The sequence below is a fragment of the Aedes aegypti genome, chromosome 2 (assembly GCF_002204515.2).
Source record: "Aedes aegypti strain LVP_AGWG chromosome 2, AaegL5.0 Primary Assembly, whole genome shotgun sequence".
NCBI lineage: Eukaryota > Metazoa > Arthropoda > Insecta > Diptera > Culicidae > Aedes > Aedes aegypti.
This window is the reverse complement of record NC_035108.1, coordinates 125,918,978-125,939,322: the sequence shown is the minus strand read 5'-3', so window position 1 is coordinate 125,939,322 and position 20,345 is coordinate 125,918,978. Positions and strand designations below refer to the sequence as shown.

General features: G+C 39.7%; 1 protein-coding gene and 1 long non-coding RNA gene across 5 annotated transcripts in view; both read right to left on the bottom strand.

The window, feature by feature from the left end:
- LOC5564815 (inositol 1,4,5-trisphosphate receptor) overlaps positions 1 to 20,345 on the bottom strand; it is a 125,204-nt gene that overhangs the window by 12,709 nt on the left and 92,150 nt on the right. For all 4 annotated transcript variants that reach the window (XM_021842234.1, XM_021842236.1, XM_021842235.1 and 1 more), the window contains 2 exons: positions 5,127 to 7,629; positions 4,719 to 5,056 (listed from right to left, as the gene is read on the bottom strand). In XM_021842234.1, the coding sequence (XP_021697926.1) occupies positions 4,719 to 5,056; positions 5,127 to 7,629 (2,841 nt within the window). The remainder of the gene's footprint in view (positions 1 to 4,718; positions 5,057 to 5,126; positions 7,630 to 20,345) is intronic.
- On the bottom strand, positions 11,588 to 13,431 carry LOC110676002. Its single transcript, XR_002499989.1, has 3 exons — positions 12,645 to 13,431; positions 12,161 to 12,397; positions 11,588 to 12,103 (listed from the first exon to the last, which is right to left on the bottom strand). It is a non-coding gene; the product is annotated as an uncharacterized LOC110676002 (long non-coding RNA).

Genomic DNA, 20,345 nt, shown 5'->3' with positions numbered 1-20,345 from the left:
AGGACATCCTGTTATTCTTAACCCGCTGTGGTAATGAGCTATAGGCTCTCTTTACGCTCATGCGTTTTGCAGTGCCCTTTTTAGGGCGCTGTTCGAACCCATTGTGGTATGAAGCTAACATGCTCTCATTTCGCTTATGCGATCTTCCCTCTTCAAGGGACCCCACTCCTATTTCCTCCCATCTTTCCCTTCCCTTTCCTCTCCCATCGGGTAGATGATGAAATAGGCTCAAATATGGCGATGGCACAAATCTCCCAACTGGTGGGGAACGTGCCTTTGGAGCCGGCCTTCTGATACCTGATCCTCACAAACTTTCAGGATTATACCAGGTCCAAATCCTTGTCTATCGTCGAAATCTATGAGTTTATCTGCAAGAATTGTAGCGGCAACTTTAGGGAAAACATATTTAACATCGGTTGGCAAAGAATACACAATGAATCGTTAGAGGAATTATTCAATGAATCGAACCATTTTACCCCATCATTGGGCCATGTTCTTCTAAATCATAAACCTTATTAGTGCGTTATGGTCTAATTTGACCAATTTTAAAAGAAGTTGCTTAGATGATATTTTTTAATGTTATGATTTTCCAAAAAAAAATCCCCGTTTCAATCAAAATATCATTTCAATTCGTAAATCATTTGGAGATAGGACCAAAAACACATACAAGGGACGAATGACCCTCGGGGGACCATCAAACAACAGCAACTGAAAACACATTTGCATCAACCGTTTGTACAAACAAAACGTCTTTATTTTGACTGAAATTAAGGCAACTCAATCAGTACATCCATGAAACCGTTAAGGTACCGTGGGGCAAGTGGGTAATGGATTTCGCATAGTTGGGATTCCTCAAATTCTAGAGACCTTAAATTTAAACAAAAAGGGTCGTGTATATTTTTTAGCTTGACTCCCACCAAATATAAGCAGTATACTGAAATTGATTTTTATGTAAAATTCAAGAAAAAAGCACAGAAAAAGTTGTTGATAAACGTCTCCTTACTTTTCACTTGCCCCACAGGTGGGGCAAGTGATAAGTTTATCGTTTTGAACAAAAAATTCAAAAACTAACAGTTACATTCACGATTTATATTACCTTTAACATCTATTAAGGCAACCCAATGGACAATAACATAAATAACATGTAAACAAAGAAAATTTTATTCTTGTAAATTGAATTTTCTTCTGTTTAGTTATGTTTGTTGAAATGATTCGACAACATTATAACTGAAACATTTCCAATGTTAGTTCTTACATCATGGGACATCAATTGCATTTCTGCTCTGTAGAATTTCCACCGCTCGTTATTTGTTTTTAAGAAAATCGGATATGATGTCGGATAACTCTTCAAGAGAAATCAAACGGAATCGTTCAATAAAGTATTTAGAAACTTTTTTTTATGTTGATACACCTATACCCCATTTTTATGTTTTGAACTTGTTTTCCATAGACATTCCACAAGATTTCCGTGCGTTCTCTTATATTGGGACTTTTCAATCAACGTATTCCTTTTAATTGGCTGTCCGAAGTAAACACATGAATATCGTAATATTTGGCAACCTTTTTTTTAGAGAAGTTCCATGATTTGGCCATGATAATAGCATTTAACGCTTTGAGTATAGTGTTTCTTGAATTATCAGCACGTTCTGTTGTTCTATGATAATTGTGAACCTTGTATACTAATAGCTGCCTAAAGAGAAAACACAATTTCAATCTCTAATGAGAAACTTTTCACTTGCCCCACGTGATTAGAAAATTGACAGTATTTCAATTTAGTTATTTCTAGGTGTATGTCCAATTAATTCTAAAACTTTTTTTATTGCAGTTTAAAACTATCAGAGGGGACTACTTAGAAGTGGTACAGAAAATTATTTTCCGCAACTTTTTTTCCACTGAAAATATTTAAATAAGATTGCACGCCGCCAACTTGTTACGAAGTGATAGTTGGCAGGTTAACAATTTTTCGCTCTATTATGCAATAAAGGCTGGAAAATCTCAGAAATCTCTTACCTATCGTAATATTCTCAATGGCCTCAAAGGTTTACGCATGAGTTTAAAACGTTAATTCACATATTCAGTAAAATATACCAATTATTTTCACTTACCCCATCTACCCACTTGCCCCGCGGTACCTTACAACAGGTTTTACTGTTTATTGGCTTGGTTACGCAGTATAAATAATTGATTGGTAAAAAAACAAAATCGCTTCCTCAGAGGGTTCTAAAATATGACCGTTACTCTACCGATTCATGGAAAAAATTGTGATGAAGTTCCGAGAAATTTCTGATGAAATTCCTAGAGGAATCCTTCAGGAAATTTATATGGTCATTGCAGAAGTAATCCCTATAGGAGTTCTTAGAATGATGAGTATTTCCAAAAATATTATAGATTTTTTTTGAAATCTCAATATTATGAAAAAGGCAAGGAAATTTTCTAAAGATACTTCCAACCATTCTTCTAAACCAGTGATTCTTAGCCCTGGTTTTTTTCAACCATTTTTATGTTTGATAGTGGATAGTTTTCGTCCTTAACATTTTTATTTATTTTTTTTTTACATACAAAGGTATCGACCGTGATAATTATATTTTGAATTTGTTTATAGGCATATCGCTCTATTGTGCTCGAAGTAGGAGGGAGCATGGAGAAGAAAGCAATGAATACAAGATGGATAGGTACCGTAAGGGAACGGCGAGAGAAATTGGATTAGATGTTGAAGAGGGCATACCATATGAAACAGTATTACTTGAAACGTCCTTCCTTGTGGCTAACGTCTCCTATGGGAACGGCTTGGTGTGTTTTGAGAATGACACTACCAAGACATATTCAATTTTTTTTATTTAATTCTTCCAGGAATAGCACCTTCTAGGAATGCTAAGTATTTTTCAGAAATAACGTAAATAAATTAATCTAAAATTTATTCCGAAAATTCATCCTGATTTTATGATTTCCTTAAAAATTTTCTGAGATTTTGAAATGAATTCTGGCAAGATTTTTTTGTTTGTTTTTTACAAGGGGGAAGGTAACTCAGGGAATGCGGGGAAGACGCACCAACGACAACCCGCTAAAACCAGCCTATGCACTGTGCTTGGCAATTCTTTTAGAATTGCTCAAGTGGTGAACAGTGCATCGACATTACCCTTGGCCTCAGATCCTTATCTCCCCGGAATCACCTTACGGTATTTCTTCGGGAAGGACAAGAATTAGCAAGAATTCTTGATGAAATGTAACCTCAGAATCACTTCCTTGAAAACTTCGTCCACAGATATCATTCCCCAAATCTCCTATGTATTATTTTCCAGAAATTCTTCCAAGTATTTCTACTGAAATTGCCTCAGAATATGCTCTAGTAACTACTAAGATTTTTTTCAGCAATTTCTGGAAGAATCTCCCCACAGTTTCCTAAACAAATCTACCAGAACTTTTCCACGGATTTCTAAAGCTTTTTTCAGCAGCTTTGAGATATGAACTTGTCTAGGGCGGAAATCCACTATTATAAAGTGAAGACAAATATTTTATCCTTCAATGGATTTTTCAAGAAATTCCACCAGAATTTTCTAGTAATACTCTAGAAAGGTTTTTGGGATTCCCCATAAACTTCTTCAAAGATTCTTAGGCGACATCCACGAATTTTGTAAAACTCAACGTAAGTGTTACGTAATATACGTAATAAATGGATGCTGCCTTACAGGAATCCATAAAAGTTATTTTAGATACCACCATAGAAGTTTGTAAAAATTTCCCTCAGCTTGGTCATGCTGAATAGCTGCGCGTTTACCGCTACGGCTATCTGGGCCTCCAGAAGTCTTGAAATGATTTAAAAATAGAACAAAAGTAACTGAAAAACATGAAATTCCTGAGATAATTTCTTGAGGAACTTTTTTTTTCAAAGGCACTCTGTGCTCCTGGCCACTACTGTGCCGGAATCAGTTTATCTGTATCTGCTTTACCGATACGGATCTTTTTTTAACTAATCTATATTTACATCTACTTTCACTCTCTTCTACTCTTTCACTCTCACACCGAGCAGGTATGAGAGAGCTCTGCTGTTTTGTCCAATCAATGTCCATAAGCCATAGTCCATTTCTCTTGCGGTGGTTCATTTTTGCCGTGTTCCTGTGAGTCGTTTGAGGCTAGCTGCCTGCGAAGAGGGTCAGTTTGTCTCAGTCACCATCTGATACTGACAGAGGATGCATGTGCTCCCCAAAGCACGGTTCTGGTGTTGGTATTTAAAAGAAATCATGACGAATATCAAATGGAATCGATGAGTAATAACTGTGAGAAAATGAAGGAATGGCTGGATTTTTTGAGACGAAAAGCAAAGAGTAAATTCTTGCAAATTTCCAGAAATGATTCTCTTTTAATATCCCTAGGGTAATACTTTTAAGACTTGAAACCAAACTTGGAGTAAATTTTGAAGAAACGTTCAAATTTAAATTTCCTACAGGAATTTTTCTAGGAATCCCTATAGCATTGCTGGAAAATATCTCTAAATGGAATTACTCGACGTATCCTTGAATAAATCCTTCAATTATTCCTGTAAAAAGACATGGAAGAATTCTTGGTAATATTTTAATACAAAAACGTGAATTCACTAGAGTTATTTTTTAAAAATTAACGAATTTATGAGTTAAAAAATCCTCAGGTCGTTCTTAGACATGTAAATTTGATAATGGGCACATACAAAAGAATATAGTGCATATTCATTAATAGATACTCACCAATATCGAGAAGAAAAACGGGTGTAACAGTACACCGAAAACGCAGAACGACAAATACCCAAAATGGTACAGAAGTTCCGCATCCGTAATGATTGACAGCAGGTTCTTCTCCAGCGTTCCATAATTCCCCATCAAGCTGATGATGTGCACGCCCTTCATGATGACTGTAATGCACCCAAGCAGCCACACAGTTGGTTCCGGACCGCAGGAAAATATCAACCGCAATATAAGCGCCACCACGAACGTCCGAATGCCCGATTGCCGCGGAAGCGTGATAACGATGACCAACGAAACGAGCGTCACAATCCAAATGAGGGATGATAGGTGGAAACTTAACTCTGAAAATAGGGATTAAGATTTGTTGTAGTCTCGTAAGCAATATATTCACATAAACATCATGTTTTTTACCTGGCACGCTATTGTCGAATGGGTAGAAGAACGCCACAATCAGATTCATCAGCACGGCCAAATTGAACAGAATATTGCTCCACAAAGACATGTAACTACTGACCCAGAACAGAGCCGGCTGCCCACGGAGTTTCTTCTGCCACTTCATCTCATTGAACATGGCTTCATGACGGTCGAAAAAGTCCGCCACTTTGCTACCCTGATCATCCCGTTCGGCGGTATTGAGAACTCGCACTTTTGTATCCTTGGTCAAGTACTCGCAAATCTCCGGAATGGGGAACACAATTTGCTCCAAGGTGCGATCGTGTCGAACAATTTCGATCTGTGCCGTGTGAGTTTGATAGAAGAGTAGTGCTTGGTTCATTTTCGTATTGGCCTTGCTGGTGCTCGCTGGCAAAGGTGGAGGCAAGCTGATACCGCTTCTGCTTTCGTTATTAGTAGCTGCAGGATTATAGGTGTCGATTTTCAGGAGATTTGCCAGTTCCTTGTTATGCTGGGCAAGCTGATGACAGAGGATGTATATGTTGTGACCGACCTCCTTTGGAGAAACGCCCACATCATCATCATCGTTCTGGTCATCCGCCAGGTCATGCTTCATGCTATAGTTGTCGTCACCATTTCCATCTCCCTGATTGAGCAGTAGCAGGATATTTTCGTCCTGGTGGTAGGCCCGACACGCCACATCGACCAACTGCTTGGGGTTCATGTTGGCCAAAATTCGCTCTGCGTTCTCACTATCCCCTCGGGATTCCATGATCGCAAGCAACAGTTTGGAAGCATTGTTCTTCAGCTCCAAAACGAGATCCATTCGATTCTTGCCCAACGGGTTGATATCATTCAGAATAAGTGCAGTGATGATATCCAATCCGTTGGACTCATGCGTGGCAATGCAATTCTGGTTGTCATGGCAAGGACCTTGGCAATATTCCGTAAGAGTTTCCAAGGTTTGGTTGATCAGAGACACGTTATTCTCGTTTATGTATAGACCCAGGAGACCAAGCCCACCTGTAGTCGATCCGCAAATACAGTCGAGGAACATCAGTGTTTCCGAGACAAGGTTGTAATTTGTTTTATTGTTCTGGTTTCGCAGTAAGTTTTGCAGTTCTGGGTTATGATTCTCACAAAGAAGCTGTAAAAACCGAAGAATTGGTTGCATAACAAGGACTTTGTTGGACAATTTGTTGTTTTCGTCCTTATCCTTATGCTTCTCCAATTTTTCAGCCAGGATGTCTTCCAAAGCCGAAGTCCCTATGCTCATAAGGGCACTGTCATCGCCGTTCTCAGAATTTGTTCCATCTGAGGCCGCTGCTAAGTTCCTAGCGTTTATGTAGGACTGCTGTGTAACTAAAGCCGCGTTCTGCAGCTCTTCTTTGAACTCATCCGTTATCACAATTCCATTCACCTTGTTCACGTTCTTCCGCTGGATTTTATCAAAATCCTTTCCATCGGATTTACTCTCATTCGCCTTGCTAGCTGCCATATCCGAAGTATTTACCGTGACCGTTGATTTGATTTCCTGCTGAGCATCTTTCATCTTGTCGAAGAATACCTTGAAGAACGATTGGCTCAGATCGTTGCTCAGAAATTTATTGTACATTCCCTTTTGAATTATGGGGTTTCCACCTTCCAGCAGTGCTATTCCCAGCTCGATCGCTTCAACGAATATCGATGGCGAGTTGATAGATTTAATTACCAGTTCAATCACAAGATCACTTGCCCCCTCCTTGTCCAAATCGTTCTGAACCTCGTGTAACGTCCTTCCTGCGCGAATTAGATACTTTGCTCCCGGTCCATGACTGATCGTGGCCAAGGGTAGACCAGCTGGACCAGATTGCTGCTCGACGCCTTTTGTTAGTTCTCCAGCTATCGCGGGTAACGTCGGTTGAACAAACTCATGCCCAAAGTACCTCTTCAGCAAGATCGTCCGTAAGTGATCTCCTTTATCGCCATAGTCACAGTCAATTGTCATCATCTCCTTCAAGGTTTTCAATATCTTAACGCACAGCTTCTCTTCCTTCTCTTCTAGCAACTTTTCCGTATGTTTGATCAAATGACGAATAAAGTCTCCGCTTTCGCACTTTTTCCTTGATTCCGTATTAACAGGGAATAATAGTTCCGATTTGTACAAAATGTCCACCAGCAATGATTGTTCCGCTTCCACCAGTGGTTTCAGCTTGTCCTCCAGCAGCGAAACAATGTCCTGAAGGCCCTCGATTATGCTGCGATCCATCCGCATGATCTGCGACTGCGATCGCTCCATCTTGGTCTGCTTGGTGACCAGCAGCCACTTGCTGGTCTGGCGCGACAGCAGTGCGGTCTTGTTGAACATTTTGACCACCTGGTTCTCCAGGTCGATCGGAATGGCGATGCCACGTGGTTTCGCCTTTTCCGAAAGCGTGCGTATGCAGTTTTCCACGTTGAATCGCTGTGAGGGAGACAGCCATTTGCATTGCGTTAGCTTGAAGGAAGACTGCAGGATCTTTACGAAAATTAGTTGCCGTTTCTGGAATGAGATAATGATACAGCTTTAGAATGGTATAGCGTGAGAGGATATTATTCCGTAATTTAAGAAAATGTAAATTTTAGCTATTAATTTTTCGAGCGATACTGATCAGCAAGGATATGAGCTACATAAAATTGATGAGATCTTTTAAGGCACCTTCACGATTGAACGATTTTGCTTGATCATGTTATGACTACCGAAGCAGGAGATCTCAGTATTGATCCACCCGTTTTAAATTAGATATTTGATTTCTGAAATGTTCCATAGAACATTTTAAGCTATTACTTTTTCTGAAGTGGCTTTTCTCAGCCTTAGCGTCTATGAGTTTTCAAGTATGTGGGGGAGGGCGTTAAGAATGTCCTCCTAAGTCCGGCTTCACTTTTCTTCCAAAAAAAGTCGACACTATTGTAGAATAAGATGGCGAAGCAATAAATGAGCTTGAGCTTGATTGGCCGCCCGTGGATGCTACTCCAGTATCGCCAGATCAGCTGCACTTACACAAGCAACCAATCGAATGACTGCTTGGGATTAACAGACACCCTAATTGTATAAATACTGGTGATCTTCTATTTTTAGGCAACAATGGCGCCTGCCACGTGAGAATGCAGACCAATGTGGGGAAGGGGGAGGAAATGATGTTGCACTTTTACTGACCCACTGTAGACCGTGGAGTCCGAATGCATCTACGCCAGTTTATGCGGGAGTGTATGGATTGGGGGAAAGGCATGGCAGAGAGGTTTGCTTTTGTGGTTAGCAGACTGCCTCAGGCGTAAGGAAGGATGGAAGCGTTAGGAAAACGGTTTTTTATCTGTCTTTAGTTCTAGCGTTTGCAAGGATGGAAATCTAGTGATCATGACAAAACCCATGATGCATCGCGGTTGATCTTTATCGTGTTGGCGATCCGCCAGCAAGCATCCGCCAAGAAGCAGGGACGACAGCGCCAGAGCTGGCCACCTGGACCGCTGACTGAGGAGCACTTTCCGACTCCCCGCTACCAGGTGCCCAATCTGCCACCGCTTCCACCAACCTACCGACAGGCATCCCGCCAGTCGGCCCCCTCTGTTCAGCATCGCATTGCGGCTGCCACCTCTGCTCCACCGGTGCAGAGAGCGTCCCCTCCTGGATGGGGGAATCCTGGACCCAGTGCTTCCGGCACTCCTCCCTCCGACGACGGCTTCCTGTACCCACCGGAGCAAATGTTGGAATACACCAGGAACTTGTTCCAACGGCTTCGCGCCAGCCGTTCCAAGTCGGAACAGATCGACGCCACCAAGTCGGTGGTATTTGCTTTCCTGGAACGCTTGTTCCCTCCGGAAAAAAAGCTATTGAGCTCGTCGATTTTCTCGAAGAGAAAAGCATCGACATCGCCATCATCACGCCTCAAGCCAGAGATGAGCGCCTTCATTCCCAACCATCGGCTTGTGCGGCAAGATCGAACCGGCTCTGAAGGAGAGGGAGTCGCCATCGCTTTGCGCCACAACATGAACTGCCGCCTGCTGCCGAGCCTGCAGCTCAAGCTCATCGAGGCCGTAGGAGTAGAAGTGCAAGCTTCGGACGGCCCGATCACCATCATCGCTGCATACTACCCAACGCAAGCGAACCTCAACGACAGGTCGGCAACGGCACTACGACAGGACATCACCAAGCTACCTCAGCGGCGCGGGCGGTACATCATCGCTGGCGACCTCAACGCGAAGCACGAAGCCTGGGGGAACCCCCGAAGAAACCGAAACGAAGTCATCCTGCAGCAAGGCTTGGAGGAAGGAACCTTCAACATCTTGGGCCCGGATACTCTTACCCGGTTGAGCAGATCCGGGGCCCATGCCATCATCGACCTGTTCATCACCAACATGGCAAACATCTCCCAACCGGTCGTCTACCAGGAACTCAGCTCGGACCACTACCCGGTGGAAGCGGAAGTTGGGTCCTCGGTCAACCGGCATCTCACGACTCGGCGCAACTATCATCGTGTCAACTGGGACCAGTTCCGGCAGTGCGTCGACACCCACGTCGACTACGAGGTGCAACCCGAGTCAACCGATGACGTAGATCGGCAGCTGTAGGCCATCGAAGAAGCGATCTCCCAGGCCAGGGAACGACATGTGCCGGCAATTAGTCAGGTGAGCAACAACATACCAATCGATAGGCGTACTAAAGATATGATCAGACTTCGCAACACCATCCGCAGGCAGTACCAGGGAATTGGGCTGCCTGCTCTTAAATCCGATGTAAATCGGATGAACAAAATTATCAAGGTTGGACCACAGAAACCAAATTTTTGCAAAGAAGATCCGCGCTCTCCCTGACTGTGCTCAGCCGTTCTGGAAGCTCAAGAAAATTTTAAAAATCAAGCCTAGACCCATTCCACCGCTGGTTCCACAAGACAACAATAGCCCCGTGGATCGCTTGATAACGACTGCTGAGAAGGCAGCCGAAATAGGTCGACATTTCGTCAGCTCACATAATCTTGGACGCGACATCATCAGTCCGCATGAAGCTGCCGTTAATGAGCATGCAAACAATCACCATCAGATTCCCAACCACTTCTCGGAGTAGTTGGAGATCACAGCTGACGAACTCTAAAACACTCCAAAAACATGAAGGCCCCAGGTTTCGATAACATCATGAACTTGGAACTCAAGCACTTGAGTGTCCAGTTCTATGATCACCTAGCGGTGATCTTCAACCAGTGCCCCCAGCTTAGCTTCTTCCCATCGTCCTGGAAGTCAGCTAAAGTCGTCCCCATCAGGAAACCTGGCAAAGATCCTTCCTCCCCCAAAAATTATCGCCCCATCAGCCTTCTCTCTGCGTTATCAAAGCTTTTCGAAAGGTCAGTTGATCGCCGACATTTTGCTTCTGTTGGGCACTGTAGTTGGAAACTACATTTAAAATATATTATTTTAAGCATGAACTTGCTCTGGTGTAATGTCTGGTTGAGCCATGACTACATTGCGTCGCAAGATTTTCGGATTTTTCATCACAAACCACTCATTTTCAAACTCGTGCTGGTTAAGAAGTATACCTAAAAATAGTCAAAAATCTCGAAGAGTTGCAGGGAGTTGCAGCTGTATCTTTTAGACCTCCTAGAGGACACTCTAAGAAACGTGTCTGTGAGTGGTTTAGGTTGGAACTCGATGGAACTTTTTTTGAATCGATAATCAAAGTTACATGTAAGTATTTCATAAGTTTGATTTTATAGCCAACTCAACGTGCCAATTACTCATATTCAAGGTCAAATTGGTGTTCTTATCACATCAAATATACTTTTTGCCATTACGTTGCATATAAGCCTACTTTATATCAAGGAAATGAATCACATAACGGCCTACTTTTCCTGATAACAAAAACAGAACTGAAAAGTGCTACTTTTCAGCACTCTTTTTGGTGCAGAAAAGTAGCACTTTTCAGTTCTGTTTTGGGAGTCACCAACTAAGTATCTGTGACTCTTCAAAAGCCATTTATTGAACTGCCCTGTGAATCTCAATGACTAGTTAGACAACCCGCATAAATCGGAACAATACAGCTACTGTTTCCCAAACTATCCGTAACTGTCTGCGACAATTTGTAAACAGTTTCGTACAACATCCAAAGTAACAATAAACCAACCTTACCCGGAACAATTTTGACAGTTTGGCAAATTGTAATTGAACAAATAACAATGTGGGGAATAGGCGGTTAAGTTATGTCACCATTTGAAAACGCCGATTTTTTCGAACAAATTTTTTCAATGACAGTATGTGAAACGGTCGATATATTATCCATGTTATACCCAATTCACCGTATCGGAAACAGTAGTGAAATTGTTGACCAATAAAAATGGCATAAAACTAGTAATGTATGTATAATGACTCATTTACGGTGTGTATGGTTTTTAAACCCTACGCTATATTGTAATGTTATGCTTGTACCTTATGTATTTTAAACGCACTTCTTGCAAATCATTCTCAATAAAATATTATAATTGTATCTTTTATTGTGTTTCTTCTAAAAAAAACTATTTATGCACTAACAAACGGATTGATTCGTGAATCTTATCAATTTATTATGTCAGAGCTAAGTTCAGAACACTAATGTTCTTCTTAAATGGCCTCGTCTTTTCACCGGTGTTGGGCCATCAGACATTGTGCCTCTGAGGATCTTTGAAAGTATCGTCCACTTTTTCAAATAATTTCCCACCTGAACCACATCTTCATAATCATCAACCTCGTCGTCATCTTCGTTGAGATCTGGCGGGGCAATTCCGGATAGGCTTAAACGATTGGGCGGAGATATGACCCAACTTTCGTCTTTTCTTTCCTCCTCGTTTGTCACTTGCAATCGAGACTTCCTCCCCTTCCTTATTGTCGCCATCGCTTTCGTCCGAACCAACATCGGAACTTGTTTGTCGCTCGTGGAACAACATTCGGCGACTTTGGCGCTTCTTTATCTGGTCACGGATGGCCTTTTACTCCTCGTCTTCGGTTTCCGCTGCAATCTAAGAATACTATCGGTTAATATGAGAGATTTGCCAAGGAACTTCAAGATTACACACTTTCTTTCATCAGAATCGATCCGTCAGGATCCGACTGCTGGAGGACAGGTAATCCAAAACACCGGAAAACCACATTGACTAAAACACACTACACTACCGGAACGAAAACGCAATTAAACAATGTTTAATATAACTTTCGGCTGGTTTTAGTCCGATGGCGATGAAACGGGAACCAAAAAATAGGCAGTTTGGAAGTTTTTTCTTACTTTTTTTCACTAGCAAAATAAACACAACAACCTGTGTGGTGTATGCTTCCCTGAAAATGATATGCTGCTATTGCGACATCGAATACTGATTGTACACACAAACTACTGTACCATTAATAAGATTTAAGCATGTGTATAAATAAAGCTGCGAGCAGATGCTCGATCTCTTTTAAGTGTTATCCTAGATACGAGTCACATCTTATACCATCCTTTTATCATCCGAAACCAAATCTTAATCAAAATACGTTGTATTAAAAATAATAACTCATATATAAAACCTGCACGCTAGAAAAAAGTAACACAAAAGGTAGTCTAAATTTTTAAGTCGCGACCATAGTATTTTCACATAACTTGATCAACAAATGGCGATGATATTAGTTTTGCGATTCAGAAAGTATTGGAAGTTATAAATTAAGACATTATGTTAAAAAAACCAGAAACATTTCATCACGGATTTGAATCTTGTACACAGCTTCTGTGTTGATTATTTCTTAAGCGTGTTCTATTTGCATCGGCTCACGAATGAATGCGTGCAACCGTTCGCCAAACTGTTGAAAATGTGTAATAAATTGTGAGACCAATTCCCCCCTCAAAATGTATTACAATATCTGAACACTTTAATGTATTGTTACAGTATGCTGTAGGTTATTCATACCATTCTTTATAGTATAGGTCTGTAACTCTCATATTGTTCAACATATTAAAAACTGTTAATGGAACGTTAACCTTAACCGCTACAAGATATTTGTTGTTTTAAATGTATGACAAACCGTAATTTTCTATGCGGGAATGCTTCAGCTTCTGCAAGCGTTTGGCGATTCGTATCCGCCTAGGAAACCATTCTGATTTAGAATCGGGTCACCCAGTGTTTACGAAGTTTGCTGTATAGTAAATTCCAAAATGACCGAAGCCTAACTCCACGTCTCTTCACAGTTCGTGCAGCCAGGTTGACACACGAGGAATAATTTAAATAATTCAAAAATTGCATCCGGCATCTTACCTGGTCCGTCGTCGAAATCAGATCAATAGAATATGGATTGAAGCGTGAAAATTTCTGATTGTCATACGCACGGTGTACTATATTAAGAAGGTGATATATTCCGAAAACTGACAGCTACTTGACTACGTCATTCCTATCCACCTCGAACAAATTTGCGAAAAAAAAAAGATCTAGTGGTCCGAAAGGTATATGGTACGATAGGAGTGACGTCACATGTTTGCAATCAAACTGAATATTTACATCAGTAAAGAGCCTGCCTTGTTAATTTTTATGCCGTGGTCATACAATAGAAATATTAGTAGTAGAACGCTAATGGCGCTATTCTCACAAAACTGAATTAGTTTATTATCACCTTTAACTGTATATTTTCATTGTTTTTTCGATGCCATGTTGTTGTGGATGATTATAAAATTTATTTGACACTTTGAGGACCGGTACTCAAGCTGTCAGCGCGTGGCAAACTAGATGTTGGTAACACGAACAGTAGCGACATTAGCATTCTTAGGTTAATGCTTCTACTCTGCCGTTATACGCATAATTGTCCCATGTTCCAAAATATGCAATCGAAAAAAAAAACGCGTTTAAAGATTTTAACACATTTAGGCCTTAATTTGGCCAGGTGTGTGGTAAATTGAATTAAAATCTTCACAATAGTATAAAGAATAGCGTGTTTATTAGAGTTAAGAGTTTGTATTATGGGAATAAAGTAAATTTGGCTACGAAATTCAAAGTGGGACTGTTATGCCTAGAAATACGGGGTTTTTGGTGAATTTCTACGCATAACAGTCCCACTGAAAGTAGTAACCAATTATGTGCTAAGCATACTGCTGTGGATGACCGTTCTTACGTATAGATTGTACCGAATGTAGAGGACGTATATCCTCAAGACTATGTTAAGGCACCTAATGAAGGCTCAAGTGACATGTGCCAAACGGAGCCACGTGTGGGGAAGAGAGAAAAAAAGATTTTATAGTTTGTGATGGAAAGCAAAGTTTTCTATATGTGTGATAGTGAGAAAATGTATAAGTTAGTGAAAGAAAGAGTGGATGAGTAAGTAACAGAGTTTATAAGATGTAATTAATTCCTTAATCGACTCTTCCAGCTGTAGGCTTGACAGAAACTCATCTGCGAATTCAAGGTTATTCTGCCGAGTAAATATTTTACTCAAAATTCACGACACAAATCATCACACGATTTGACATTTTTTTTGGACTTTGTTTGCAATACATATCATGGTATGTTTGATACATCGCAAATTAAGTTTTAGAACCACCAACATATTTGCAACTTGCACCGAAGAGCCAACTATGCGGAATAGCCCAGTATGTGGCCAGGTCATCCTATTCTTCTTTAGACTTGACTTTGACTTCTTCTTGACTTCATCAAGTTTGATATATCGCAAGATAGGTCTCAAGACCGCCAATATAATGGCTACTTCTTCTGGGGAACAGGGTATCCAAAACAACCTGGCATGTATCAAGTCATCCAGGAACCTTTGAATTACCCTTCTTTAGCCTTGATTTGTGAATTTATGAAGTTTGATGTTGCCAGCTAGGTTTCAGAACCGACAGTCTAGATGCCTTTTCCCCCAGAAAACCGGGAATTCAGAACAATCCGACATGTGGTCAAGTCATTCAAATACATTCGAACCACCTGTAGACCTAATTTGCAAATTCATGAAAATTGATATGTCGCATGCCAGGTTTCAGATTCGCCAATATAATGGCCACTTCCACCAGTGAACCGGTATTCGGACCAACCCAGCATATGGCCAAGTCTTCCAAAAATGGTCGAACTATTTTTATTTGGACTTGGTTTGCTAAATCATGAAGTTGATTTGTCGCAAGCCATGGACTCGAAATTAAAGTAATTACTGGTTCTTCAAGTGGGATTAATTCAGTACTCCTCGTGATGAATCCAAAATTATGGTGAATTTCTAATCGATGACGGCGGTTCAAAAAAAAATTAAAATAAATGTGATTGACCCTGAAAATTCAACTGAAATTCATTGAAAAACGAATGGAAAATAATATTATTTAATTGATAACTTCAATCAAATTTGACGTCAGACTCGCATGAATGACGAATGCATCTCGATAAACACATAACACGGGTTGTGTTCCACATGGGATGTAAAGTCAACGTAAGTAGATGTTCAAAACGATTTTCACAAACACCAGGTAATTCAAAATTCACAACTGAATATTTTGTTCAAGATTAGTGCAGCGAATTGTATAGTGTGACAGTTATGCGTAGAAATACAGTAGTGGGACAGTTATGCGTGGAAATTCAACAATGGGACAAATTGACTTGGCTTGCTTTTTATTGATTTTCCGAACAAAGTTAATTTTTGGTAAGTGTTTTCAAAAACTATACGTAAAAATAAACTGTTTGATGACAAAAAGTCAAAATGCACAAAAAGTAACATGGGACAATTATGCGTATAACGGCAGTACTGGTCATACGCAAGATCAGGTTGCTGTTTCACAGCCTACCTGATTGAAAACTACTGAGACTATGCATCGCATGGAGGGCCATGTGGATACTCTTGGAATATGTTTGTGCTGTTAGAAATAATTTAATTGAACGGCATTTTCGTAATAGCAAAAAATGTTGTATGCAACTCGTTGCAAAACTCGATTTTTTCGGCACTCGTTGTATTTATCCAACTCGGCAAGCCTCGTTGGATAAATGTACAACTCGTGCTGAAAAAATCATCATTTTGCAACTTGTTGCTTAAATAACTATTACCAACCTTCAGTCATGTTCTCTTTTAGATTTTGATTGAATAGATTGATTACGACACTCTCCGTGCTAGTTGAAAGGAATGCTGAAAACATGCGACAAAATTTGGTTTTTCTGCTACTTCGAAAACTGTCTCTTCCGAAGCTTGTTGTAGATGTTTTAGTGCTTCGTAAAGCTTATAAATACTTGTTTCGATAACGGATGGTATCTATAAACACTTGTGGATACTTATTATCGCCGGAAAAAATAACTTGAAATTTGATTTTTGTCTATGGAGCAACGCACTGCACAGTGGGACGGATAGGGGTTTTAGGAGGAAAGATGGAACTCACGCCTTCAATTGTGATTTTACGTTAAAATGATGTTCTACAAAGTTGTTTCTAATATAAAAACATTTTTTTTGGTCGGAACGAAAATTAGGGTGGCCCTATGTAAAAAAAGATAACCATCAAAACTTTTTTATTTTAAGGGATATTGACATAGCTTGTTCTACAAAGTTGAAGATCGGACAATTTTAAGCTGATTTGATAGAAAAAGTTTTTTCTTTGCTCAAAAATTGACCGTTTTAGAGCATTTTTCGCTATTGATGTAGGGTGGCCCTTCAAAAATAGGTTTTTGTGTTATATTTTTTTTTTTATTTTTGGATATCTCATCAAAGTTGTCATTCCTTCATCTATCAATTTTTTCCGATGAATAGTTATAAACATTTTTCATGAAAAACAAACGTTTTTTTTACATGTAAATGTAGTTGGGGCAAAAAAAAAAAAGATTTTTTTTTTTGCATGGCAATTATTATCTTTCGGTTTTAAATCGGAATAAAAAACTAAATTATTTCATATTCTTATATACGTACTTCCGAAAAGAGTCAAAGGAGCTCGGCAATATAAATAAGGAGAAAAGTTTTTTGAAAATATCTTCTTAATTTACCTCACGGTTGAATTTCCTGACATGGCTCATCCCAAACTTCCGAATACATCTCTTTGGGAAACATTCTGATTGGAAGTAACGAATGCTCAATTACTAGTAATTTGTCCACCGACAAATTACTAGTAATTTGTCCACCGTATGAGATATATCGTATCTGGAACGGTATATTACTAGAGTACGATTTCTGATTTGACGCTGACTTTCAAGGCTAGATTAAGAGGAATAACTATATTCATTATTTGATCATGTTTAGATGTTTTGATTAATTAAGGCTATAATTAAGAGATAGCCATGTCTTAAAATTGAACATTATTGTAAATTTGGGAGTTCCTTCAAAAATCTGTTAGTAACGGTTAATAATATATGAATCAGTCATATCATTAGCAAACAGATCTGCCGAAGTATAATACGATTATTCACATTTTTAAGCTGACAAACACTATCGTCATGTCAACACAATTAATTTTGTTTTCCCAACTATACAAACATATAAACATGTTTTTTTTTGGTTATCAAAAAGTTTTTAACTTTTCATCAGAAAAAAATTGTATCAATATTCTTTTTTTTGGCATCGCGTCCCTACTGGAACAGATCATACTTCTCATGTTATTGTTGTTAGGAGCACTTCCACAGTTATTAACTGAGAGCTTTCTTTGCCATATTTTTCATTTTGCATTCGTATATCGTATGTTTTAGTATCGATGATACTTTATGTCCAAGAAAGTAAATTAAATTTTCATTACGAAAAGACTCTTGTATCTATTTATTTCCATTAGCTATTGAGGATTTTGCCCTCCAATAGACTCACACCTAAAAAATTTTGTCACATCAAAATATCCTCCCATCGATGAATTTACCCATACAGCGAGCAACATTTTTTCGAAACTTTTGGTATAAATTTACTTTATGGCACCAATTTACATTATTAGCTCGTTCATTGAATAACATAAATGCATTGCTATCTATAGTATCAAATCTAATTAAAATCACTAACAGATCATTATAAAACATGATTATAGTGCAATTGTTTTTGCAGCTTAAGATTTGTTAGATTTTATTTCTTGTCCACCAGTGTAAATCGGCTGAGCATCTCATCTGACAGATGTTTTTGTTTATCTCCAACACCAGCGCGACGACTGTATGAAGAAAAAAAAAATCCTCTTCAAATTCTTCGAATTGGTAAGTTTGTTATTCAAAATATTGTGAAATAAATGTAAAATTGAACGAATATTACAGGAAAGAACATGGACAACAACGATTTGCTCAGCGACCCCGATCAGATCCATCCCGGGGCAGTAGGAGAAGTGGAGGACTATGAAGTGGAGGAGCTCGAGCTATCGGAAAACGATCCTTTGGACGCAAGCAACTCTTCCAACTGTACCGACGAGAAGCGTGACGATTTGTTTTTCTGTACGTTCTTAGTGCACAAGCGTCAATTTAAAGGACAATCGTCAGGAACTTATGTGGCCCGATGGGAAATATCAGCTGGAAGCAAATGTGAGTTCATCCACAAGATTTGGCATCTGTCCAAGGATTATTTGGCTCGTGAAGTTGTGTTTACAACAAATCCCGACGGAACGACAAGTCCGTCCTGGAGTCTGAATAATCAACCAGTGGAGGATGATTTCCATAAGTTTGTGCTGTTCCTGTCCGGTCGTCGCAACTATACCCTGGACAAAATAAGCGACAAAAAGAGCAGTGTTCTGCAGAGCTGGAGAGGTAAAGAAATATCGCTCCTGTTGCATATTTATTCTCTCTCCATCAGCAGCCGAGCAGTTTGGAATTCGGTTAAGGATGTGCTGATTGATCCAGCCGAGAAAGATCGATCTGGTGCTGCTATGACCCATGCTGTGTTTGACCTTGCAGATGAACTTAGAACGGCCCATGGTGACACCATGGATGGACACGGCATGGCGTGGTCTTTCTGGGCTAACGCTATTTTGAATGCACCCGCGCATTTGCGAGTGACAATGAAAGATTACCCTCCCCAGCATTTGGCACACTTGTTCCGCGCAAAAGATGGACCGCGCATGGAAGCAGTGCGACGAGAGCTGAATGTGGCCCACAGTGTAAACCATAGTTTCCATGAAGAAATCGAGTCACTTCGTCAGGTATACAACGTTTTGGAAAACGGCTACGAAAATCTTGGTGCAACAATGAAAATGCTGAAGCAACGCCTGGAAGCATTGGAAATCCGAGATAAATTGAGCGCTTCCCTTATCAGTGCAATGGAAACTTCTGTTACCGTCCAAGAAGATGAGCATGGTAAAACATTGAGCTTGGAAATTACAGAGATGGAGGATGTTGATCATGTGTAGATGAGTTGTGGAAATGATTTTTCAACTTTTATTGATTATAATTGTTTTTGTTTTGTTTTTTATTTAAGTTTATCAATAATAAATAGTTGAACAGTTAACATAGTTTCATTCATTACTTATATCACGTACTGTAAGATCAATCAATTTTTCTGGGGCAGCACATGTGGGATCAAATTTCCCACCATTTTTATAACCACATTTACGAAAGAGATTTGTCATGTTAAAGTTAACATATGAGCTCATAACCTCTGCAATAAACATTTTCATATCTTGATTACTGTTTTCTCTGTAATAGTGTTGCATCCTACCTTTAGAGAGTCCAAAAACTATTTCAATCGGATTATAAAAAGGGGAATATGCAGGTAAAAAGATCATAAAAATGCCTAACGATCGGAAATAGGACACAATCTTATCGTCGCAGTGAATTCTGGCCCCGTCTAGAATCCATATAGAATGATAACCGGGGTATGTTTCAACAAGTCTACTCTTTAAAGCAAACTGTTTGCAATGCTCAAAGTATGTTAATCTAGTAAAGGTGCCTTCTGTAAATGAACATTCGAGCATTCCTTTTTGTCCAATCATACAAAGACAAGATACCCTAGCCTTTCTGACGAATTCTCCCTTACAAACAAGTGTTTTTCCTTTAGCTGCATATCCTCTAGTACGCAACATACCCCGGTTATCAAACGATACTTCATCTAAAAATACCAGATTGAAAAGATCCCAGTTGAGCTTATTCAGTTCAAGTGAAAATCTATATATATCATCATGTTGTATTTGAATTGCTCTCCTTTCAAGTTTTTTCCATGTAAGACCTTGGCTATGAAGAATCCGGCAGATGGAAGATGCAGAAATACTCAGCTTGAAATTGTCCATAAAAGCCGTCCTGGCTTCATCCAAATACAGCAATGGACGTTGTCTGTATAATTCAACCAGCCACTGACGATGTTCATAACTAAACTTCCGGGTTATGTTCTCCTGCTGCTTCC